This window comes from Poecilia formosa, unplaced genomic scaffold (genome assembly GCF_000485575.1).
Source record: "Poecilia formosa unplaced genomic scaffold, Poecilia_formosa-5.1.2 Scaffold353, whole genome shotgun sequence".
Classification (NCBI taxonomy): domain Eukaryota; kingdom Metazoa; phylum Chordata; class Actinopteri; order Cyprinodontiformes; family Poeciliidae; genus Poecilia; species Poecilia formosa.
This window is the reverse complement of record NW_006800292.1, coordinates 246,603-256,177: the sequence shown is the minus strand read 5'-3', so window position 1 is coordinate 256,177 and position 9,575 is coordinate 246,603. Positions and strand designations below refer to the sequence as shown.

Sequence of the window (9,575 nt, the reverse complement as noted above, 5' to 3'; positions counted from 1 at the left end):
AGTCTGAATTTTGACTTTTCATCTCAGAATTCTGATTTATTTTTTGCTCAAAATTCTGAGATAAAAGTCCTGTTCCATGTGAGTCACTGTGGCTGAATTATGTATTCTTTTTTTTCATATTGATGTGAGAGAATCCATGATGTGAATCTTCTGCAAACCACTATGAAACTAGTTTGAGATGAGTAGAGCTTTGTGACAGTTGTCATCAGACGATGGCTACGTAAAGCATTGGAACAACACCATAGTAGACTGTGGCACAAAGCAGAACAGATCTGTTTTCATCCTGTTTACACTGAATTGTAGAGTGAATAGTAGCCTCAGTCTCCTGACAGCAGTGGGATAAACTGACCAGGCTGCATTACTGCGGATCTTTTCTTCTAGATTGAAAGCCAGTTGCCACGCCACTGCATCATTATCCCAAAGTCTTGTCCTGTTTGCGTGGCGTACAGTCAATGAAAACACAGATGAATCATTCAAACAGTGATCTTTCAGCTCAGCATTTCTTTTCCTCCCCCTTTTCTACACAAAGCCAGATCCCTGCAGGCAGCCTGTCCAGTTCTGGGGCCGCCTGGCTCCACTGACTGGGGCGTTTATTTTTAGAGCTCCACCACGGTCCAGTGTCTGTCATCAGGCTGCATAAAGCTACGGCTGCATGCCTCCATCTGTACGTTGTGACTCACTATAACAAAGATGGTGAGCGCTGCACTTCAAGTACGTTTATTTTACACTTACAATTAGACCAACTTCCTTGTAAAGTTAACCTCAACCTCTTAAAAATCCTTCTTCTTTTCTTTAATTTCATCTCTAGCTCTGGCTCTGACCACTTTTGCAAGGATTTAATGGATCCTAAAAGGCTCCCTAAACCTAACAGGTTATTCAATGTTTTTTTTTTTTTGTTTTTTTTGTTGCATGAAAACATACGTATTTTTGTCTTCCTCCTTTAAAAAGGCAATATAAGTTTTGGCTCACAGTTGCAGCAAAAAAAAAAAAGCAAAATGAAACAAAAAAAAATGAAGTAGAGCAGTAAAGAAGATGCTCTTGGTTTTCTGTTAAACTCTCTTTCTCATCTCTATGTTCTACCGAACAGTTTCCAGAACACAGTCAGCCTTTTTTTTATCAGCTTGTTCAGCTTTTTTACTTCCCAGAATCAGATGTTGCTACCATAAGTGCAGATGAGATTTCACTCACAAGATTTATTGATGGCATGCAGCATCTTGGTGCGAGTACTGAAGAACCTGAAGACTGAACAGGAAGTACAGTCTTCTATTTTGCTTTCTGAACTTTTTCCATAGAGCATTAAATGGCCCGAATAATAATGGTTACGACCTCATCTCTTTCCTGGACAGAGCCGATGAAAGATTTACAGCTGTGACTAAGTACATGTACTCTGTTTTTCATCCTATGCATCTATATTTTTTCTATGCATCTCTGTTCTGAGGGGTTTTTCCTCAGCGTTTGGTTTCAACCTTCTTACATCACCAGTTGGCTTAGGAGATTTTTCTTGCACTGCAAAAAAAGAAAACAAACAAAAAAACAGAAAATGTGCAAAAATATAAGTACAGTTGAAATAAGACAAAATTAATATGCAAGTAACTTTTCTGCAACATGTAAGTTTGTTTTAATTTTAAATATGACTATCTTTTTTATTTTCTTGTGCATAGTTTGTTGCTGTATATAAATAAATATCCACATCTTGTACGTTTTTTAAGTTATCCAACTGAGTTTCATAGTTGTTATTTCTCATGTTATTTTTTTAATAAATATGAAATATTTTCTTGTAAATGTGCTTGTATTGTGCAGTCTCTTGTTCTTGTACATGGTGCATTTTTAAAGGAAAGACTCCAGTCCTCCCAAACTCTTGAGTGGACTTATCAATTTTTCTTCCACATTTTTTCCTCCCATTCAACTTTCCTCATATATGGGTGGATACAGCACTATGTGAACTGTTACGTTCACATAGAACTGTTACTAAACAATAGAATATGTAAAAATATTGGTTTTCTTTTGACTTGAGCAATCTCCAAATGACCAGACCGACCGAATTTAGAGCTTTCAATGGCTGTAAACTATGATGATATAACTATAAGTGAGTGCTGTCTATTACTCATGTGTATAGAATGTCACAGGCCGGCCGCCATGATAGAATGTTATTTAGCTATGACTCGTTTGTATTTGAAAATGATGCGTTTCCCTTTAAATGTCGCAGCTGAGCTCAACCAGGAAGCGGCGCAGCGAGCCCGATCCTCCATCATCAACAGGCTCCCGTTTGTTTGTGTCCTGCTGTCTCTTGTCCTCTGCTCTGCTGGCCCATTTTTCTTTTGGTTTGTAATAAATGAAGTGAAAGTAAAGGGGTTCGGTTTGGCTGTGTGAACTCTCCGGAAGCATGGCGGACGGTCCAGCCGCTGATGTTGACGAGCCGCCCAGTATCATTTTCCCCCCGGTCATCACTGTGTCCGACCTGCCCAGCACTGCTGCAGGTAAACTGACGGCGGTCTGACTCGTTACTCACGTACACAGCTTCTTTAAGGCTTTGATGCTGCAGTCAGACGTTTACATACACTCGTCGTGGCGTATTAATTAGGGGGCTTTTAATAATAGGTGAATGACAGGAATCATTAGCATTGCTCATTCTGTCACACGTTTAAGTATATCGAGTTAGCATAAGATAATAACCACCTGCCTAACGGTGTTTTTTAGTCTCCTTTTTGGTGCATGGAGGCATGCTGTGGTATCTGGAGCAGAACCTTTTAAGTGCTGTTAGTTTATGAGGTGGAGCCTCCATGGATCCGACTTGTTTGTCCAGCATAAAGACATGAATGGAGATCTGACTCCTCAAACTGGTAGTTTTCAGCCCGGTCTTGCCCAAACCATAACACTGCCTCCGCTGGCTTTCCGTGTTCTTGTAGTCCACATGTTTTCAGACAAACTCAAGGTCCAGGGGCCATAGCTTTTTATGTGGCCCTCCAGACTCCAGAGGGACACATAAAAAGAACTGAAACAGTTGTGTAATTTTATCAATAATATCAAAGCGGTTTTACCTATATTGTGCCAAATTACATTATGAGCAGAGCGCAGGAGATATAAACTCTCAACACGACAAATGATTGTTCACAGAAATATATGCGCTCATGTCAGTTTCACTGCACAGCCAGAAAGATACAGAAATACAGTTTTTGAGCATAAACTGCATGAAAAGTGTGGGTGTTAAAACACCCACATCCCCACAGGTGTGATGCCTATCCTGCACACCAGCAGGTGCAGTGAAGGAGACATAATCTGTGTGATTCACTTTTCCCTAGAGTGGACATAATGTTATGCCCGATTGCTACTACTTGGTGCTCAAAGAAGACAATGACCCAAAACACATTGAATTTAATTTCACACATTCAGACAATGAAGGCGGCTCAGGAGCTGTCAGCATTTTCAACACAAATTCTGTTTTTGATTTTCCTGTTGCTGCTCGTATCATCTACCCAAAACGGAGTTAAGGAAGTAGTTCTGTCATTCCGTTTGCTCCGTCTGTCTGCTTGTCCATCAGGGCGTAACCTGAAGGAATGGCTCCAGGAGCAGTTCTGTGACAAACCGCTGGAGCAGGACGACATGCGGCTCCACAACGCCGCATACGTGGGCGACCTGGACACCCTGAGGAACCTGCTGCAGGAAGATGACTTCAGACGGTGAGGCCAGCTAACTGCCAGACTGATCAGGCAACAACACCTAATCTATGCTGTAGTTCTCAGGTTTTGCTAATTTCTAGAGAAAACAACTGAAAGATCAGAGAGAAAATTCATAAGTCTTGTGTTGTCTGTGTTTGTGTTATTTGTTTTAGAGAATATTAGATGAGACGTATTACTCTTCTTATAGCACATTTCACACTTTTTGTGGTGCCATTTTAAAAACAACCATAAGACTCTTAAATTTTTGGTTTCAGGCGTATTAATGAGAAGTCGGTGTGGTGCTGCGGCTGTCTGCCCTGTACGCCCCTGCGGATCGCAGCAACGGCCGGACACGCCGCCTGCGTGGCCTACCTGATCGCCCAGGGAGCCGAGGTGGACCTGGTCGATGTCAAAGGTCAGACGGCGCTCTACGTTGCGGTGGTTAACGGTCACCTGGACTGCGTTCGGATCCTCCTGGAAGCTGGCGCCGATCCCAACGGGAGCCGCCACCACCGCAGCACCCCCCTGTACCATGCGGCGCGGGTCGGGCGGGTGGACGTCCTGCAGGAGCTGATCAGGTGAAACGAAGCAACATACAAACCTCTTACTTTGACCTCCAGCAGATTTATAGATGTATTATATCCTACAAATAAAATGTGTTTTTACTCCGTTTTTGCTGTAATGTGCTGAATTACTCAATTACTCAATATTTTTAATCATGTTTCCTTTTGACATCCCTTTGTTATTTTCCCGTTACAACAGTAATTTCAATGTATTTTTATTAGATTGTGAATGTTCTTTAAAAAAAATCATAAATGAAAGTTGGTGTGTTTGTTTTTTATTTTTTTTGTATTCAGTCCCCTGATTCAATGCCTCATGGACCAGCTTTGCAGTGAAATGTTGCTCCATCATCATTTGGAAAATAGCCGTTATAAGACTTGCTTGATATTAGTCTGGACTTTGATTGGGCCCTTTTAACACATGAGTATAATTTAACTTAAACCAGCTTTTTTTTTTTTTATCAAATATGGACTTTGAACTGTATCTGGATCAGACAGCAGGTCAAGTCAAAACCAGTCATTATTGTAGATAATGTGGGCAGATTTGTGGAATTGGACATTTAAAAATTGGAATATCCTAAAATGTGGTAATTTGTGTATTTTATTCCAAGTGGTTTTCTGTGACTGAGCGATAGAAGAGTGTGTGTCCTGTCTGCTGCTCTCTGTGGGCCTGTGTGTGTATGTCCGTGTGTGTGTGTGCGTGTGTGTGTGTGTGTGTGTGTGTGTGTGTGTTGGATGTGACCTGGTCAGCCGAGGCTCAGGTCTCCCTCAGACGTGCTGCCGAGTGAGAGAAACCTGATCCCAACGCAGCACGCTGCTGTTACACCAGTCACTTCCAAATACAACGAGTAAAGCAGAGTCCTTAGTCTGTGAAACAGGAAAACAGCTCTGTCTGTAAGTTATTTTGCATTAATGAATAATTGGAACCACAAAGAGAACCAGTTAACAGCCAGAGCATGTCAACACAGAGAGGGAACAAGCTAGCATTGACTGTCATTTCTACAAACTCATCCCTCATCAAAGATCCTTAGTGGTGGAAGATGTGCGCTTACTGAAGGCTTACTTTCTCCAGAATTTTGTAGCTTCTTGTTTTCTTTCATTTTTTCTGTACATTCAGTTCCGTCCATCCTCTTGTCAGCTCTGACCAGCTTCCCCAAAGCATGATGTTTAACAGTGCGGCTGGTGTGTTCAGGATGTCTGGAAATGCTAGTTTTTCATCCCACTTTGCATTTTGTACAGACATAAAAGTTGAGTTTTATTTGGATCTGACCAGACCATATTCCTCCACATGTTCTATGTAACAGTTTTCATGTAGACAATTTCCTCCAACCTGTGCTGTTTACTTCAGAAGCTTTAGAGTATTTGTTTCTTTTTTAATTGATGCTATGCTTGCTCAGTTTGAATTTGGGATATTGTTGTAGTTTTTAAACTTACATTCAATAAAAAACAACAAAAAAAACTGTTATTTCTACTGTATCATGCACTATTTTAAAGTTTTGATGTTAACAAAATACTAAAAACTTAAAGAGATGTGAAAACTTTTGTGTTTTTTCCCCCCCGTAAGAGTACGCAAACTTATTTTTTATATACTTCATTTATATCAGTGAGAGGACAGTCATCATAGATTAATATTAACAATTATTTATTATGAAGCCAGGCAGTTATAAGATATGTGGCTTTTTACAACATCACTTTTTGTTTTCTTTCTTTTCTTGTTGCCCTAAATTGCATTCTGTATTGAGGTTGTGCAAAATGCATCTTTTTCAAACATAAAACCATGCAACTTTTCTTGTATATTTCTAGATTCAATGCCGATGTTGACATGGACCACCAGCTGGGTCCCCGGCTCCTCCTCAGTGCTCGAACCCTTAACACCCTGGTGGTGTGTCCTCTCTACATCAGCGCTGCCTACCACCACCTTGAATGTTTCCGGTTGCTGCTCCTAGCCGGCGCGCAGCCCGACTTCAACTACACGGGGCCCGTCTGCCACGAGGCCCTGACTCGGGGCCTCGCCTCCTGCCTGCTCGACGCAGTGCTGCGACACGGATGCGAGGTGAGCTTCGTCCACCTGCTGCTGGACCATGGCGCAGACCCAGCGCTGGTTCCTTGGGAGCAGGTGGAACTGGAGGCGCCAAACCGAAGGAAGGTGGATCCGGAGGCACTCAGGGTGTTCCTGGAAGCAAGGAGTGAGTGGAAATAATTTGCAAGTGTGTAGACGTTAATGGAGAGCTGCTGTTGTGTGTCATTTATATTAACTTATGTTGGTGTAAACATGAGAAATTGAAATAGATCAGGCAATATGAGATAATACTTTTGCCATCCTGTTGTATTCATTTATATTTTAAGATCAACTGACCATCTTGGAGTGAGCGTTCAGTGATTTCTGATGGTCCCAAGAAGTCAAATAAATATTAGCTGAATTAGTCAAAAAGTAGGTCATGCAGTCTTCAGTTGGAGCCACTTTAAGTATTCAGCTTGTTAAAGTCAGTGAATCCTCATTAGGGCAGAGAGTGCTTTAATAGTGCACTATGAGATTAAATAATGTTATTAGAGAGTCATTACTAACACTTTTAAAGAACAAATTTGGGACAACCGTGACGAGGACTCTAACCTTTACGCCACGCGACGCCACATTATGAATAACTTCTAAACCTTTATCCTTTGACTCTTTTTGTGCAGCCACTTAGCCGCCATTGTTTTTTATTTTTCCTTCACAGAAAACCCTCATAGGCTCACGTATCTGTGCCGCATCCGGATCCGCAGAACGATGGGCAAAAGTCGTCTGAAACACATAGCTTTGTTACCGCTACCAGAATCCATCAAGAACTTCCTGCTTCACCGAAACTGACGTTTGTCCACCGTAATCCATGCGGGTAATAAAAATGAATAAAAAAATCTTAGTAAGTCCCAAAGACAAGCTGTTGTTTGCTTTTTCCTTTATAAAAATGTAGACATTTATTTTCTAAATGTTTGGAAGTTAAAAGTTCTGGATTAACTTTCCGTCACTGTAAGGATTTTTACAGTTATTTTCTTTTTTAAGTTATCAAAGGAGCCTTAGCCATGTCTGAACTTGTGAAAACTGTGTCTTACAACAAATGTTTTCTTTCAAATCACAAAAATGTGTCGTGACTCTAGTTCAGGTTAGGTGTAAAGATTACAGTATAAATTAGCCTGAATCAAGAGTAAAGTTTTCGTTTGTAGAAGTGTGATCCAGCTCCTTTAATTGCTCTTTTACATTCATGTAAACCACGACTTTATCCAATCATCTATTAAATATTTCAAGTTTTATCTTTTGTAAAGTGTTGCTACAGGCGGCTGTAAGGGCTCAAGGTAGCAAAACATTTTACATAATTTCATCTCTAAAGTGACAATAAAAAGAACACTGGTACAAATGTACCAGTGTTCTTGTTAATTAAGATTATAAAGCCTGAAGCTGGTTACATTTTCATGTTGTGGCGATCTAAATTATGTTTAATTAATTACCACCCAAACAAACTTGTTGAAATGTTCTGCTGTTTGATGGTGGTATTGCACTTTTGTTTTCCTGTAGATAAGTGTTTATGAAGTTAACCTCCTTTTGCTTCTCCATGTTAATACTACAGGTGTAACGATACACTTAATTTAAGTTGGGAAAGCAGATTAGATGTTTGGATCACCGTTTAATATCGTACCCCTGAAAGAATAAAAACGAATGCAAGACCTAGGTTTCTTTTCAGTTTATATAATTTGGGGCTAAACTTCATTATTCATACAGCTACAAATCATTATCACCTGCGATTCTTGCATTGGTTTGGTGTAGAGTGCTGTAGATAGAGGCTTAACCCGCCATGATTAACCAAACATGGTGTCTTTTACTAGGCTTTTTCAGCTGTTGTGTTCTGCTAGTGGTGACTTAGTTAATTGCAATTACCAGTTTGTGCCACTAGATGGTGTTGCATCTGTATAAAACAATTCCTTTACATTAACATTTTTGTGAATGAAAGAGCAAATTAAAGGAACATGATCCATACTGTAATACTGGTAGCTGGAGAGATGTTTACCTAATAGATATTACTACTACATGTCAATATACTGAGAAAAAACAGGATCCTGACCAACCTGTGACTGTGTAAGAAAATATACTACAAGTTCTTTTCTGTATCATTGACAATCTATAAAATGTTGATAGAAGTGTTTTTAACTTTGCATTTTTTAGCCAGGAAGCTGCCTTCTCTGGGGATTTGTCACATATGTTGTCTTTAGTGCAGGTCTGTTACTTTTTCTCAAATACTAACATTTAAATGTGGTGCATGTGTAACATGTCAATGTGTCTTGCTCAGAAATTTGTCCTATTTGTTTGCAAACATTAAATCTGGTCTCGGGTGATTCCTTGTGTGTTTTTATTACCTTAAACATGTCGAGTCAGACGAGTTTGCGTGCTTCTTGGAGTTATTTCCGGATGCTTACTGTTCCTTTTTGATTTCTGTTACAAACCAAGATGAGACAAATCATCTGAGCCTGTGAAAATGATTGGCAATGAAAAAGTAACACTATTAGCAGTCCCTAGATGGAGCTTTCCAGAATATTTGGAACATTAGTAAGTGTGCCTTTGTTATAATTTTCTCATGTGATCCCTGATGGTGCCATTTGAGTTACCTACCAAGAATATGGAAGAGCAGTGCAGAATCTCCTTTATCCTCAGAGGTCTGAAAACGTTTCATTTAGTAATAGATGTGACATATTACTAGGTATTTCTACGTTGAATTAGTTGCACTATTTCAACGTAGATGATTAGTTACATTGCAGCCATGTTTTAAATGCAGGATACTGACCCTTTTGCCAATTTGCACCCTGGCTTTGTACTCAATTCTTGCCATTTTGTTCCATTTTGTATATATTTTTACTTGCATATTTAAGCTTGTGTGTCAGCTTATTTATCCATGGTATTTTTGTTTGAATTTAGAGATATAAAATTTCTCAAATTTCATACGAAATAAAATGTAATACTTTATTATCTTCTAAAGGTTTTACTAACACTGATTGAATTTATCATGACATAGGATTGGCTAAGAACTGTGACCAAAACGAAAAACACTGAGTGACTTCATACTGGTGAGCATTAGTAACTGTAGATGTCACCACATACTCCAACAACAGATTGTGAGTAGATTATTGACAATAGCTTTAAATAATTAAATTATTGTCAAAACTGAAGGGTAACTGCTTTTTCATACCTCAACTTTTATTAATGCAAATTAAATTAAAGTAGAAACATTTTAACCATGTTGTCCTTTTAGGGTAACACTTTATGTTGCACGCAAGGCAGTTTCTCTTTTGCGTTTATCTTAACCAACATGCAACGTTCATAATCTTTTGGGAA

General features: G+C 39.6%; 1 protein-coding gene across 1 annotated transcript; it reads left to right on the top strand.

Moving 5' to 3' along the window:
- Positions 1-2,191: 2,191 nt before the first annotated feature.
- Positions 2,192-7,130, top strand: asb1 (ankyrin repeat and SOCS box containing 1). Its single transcript, XM_007574454.2, has 5 exons — positions 2,192-2,477; positions 3,539-3,677; positions 3,932-4,234; positions 6,020-6,402; positions 6,934-7,130. The coding sequence occupies exons 1-5, from the start codon at positions 2,384-2,386 to the stop codon at positions 7,062-7,064; spliced, it is 1,050 nt and encodes a 349-aa protein (XP_007574516.1). The 5' UTR covers positions 2,192-2,383; the 3' UTR covers positions 7,065-7,130.
- The last annotated feature ends 2,445 nt before the right edge of the window (positions 7,131-9,575 follow it).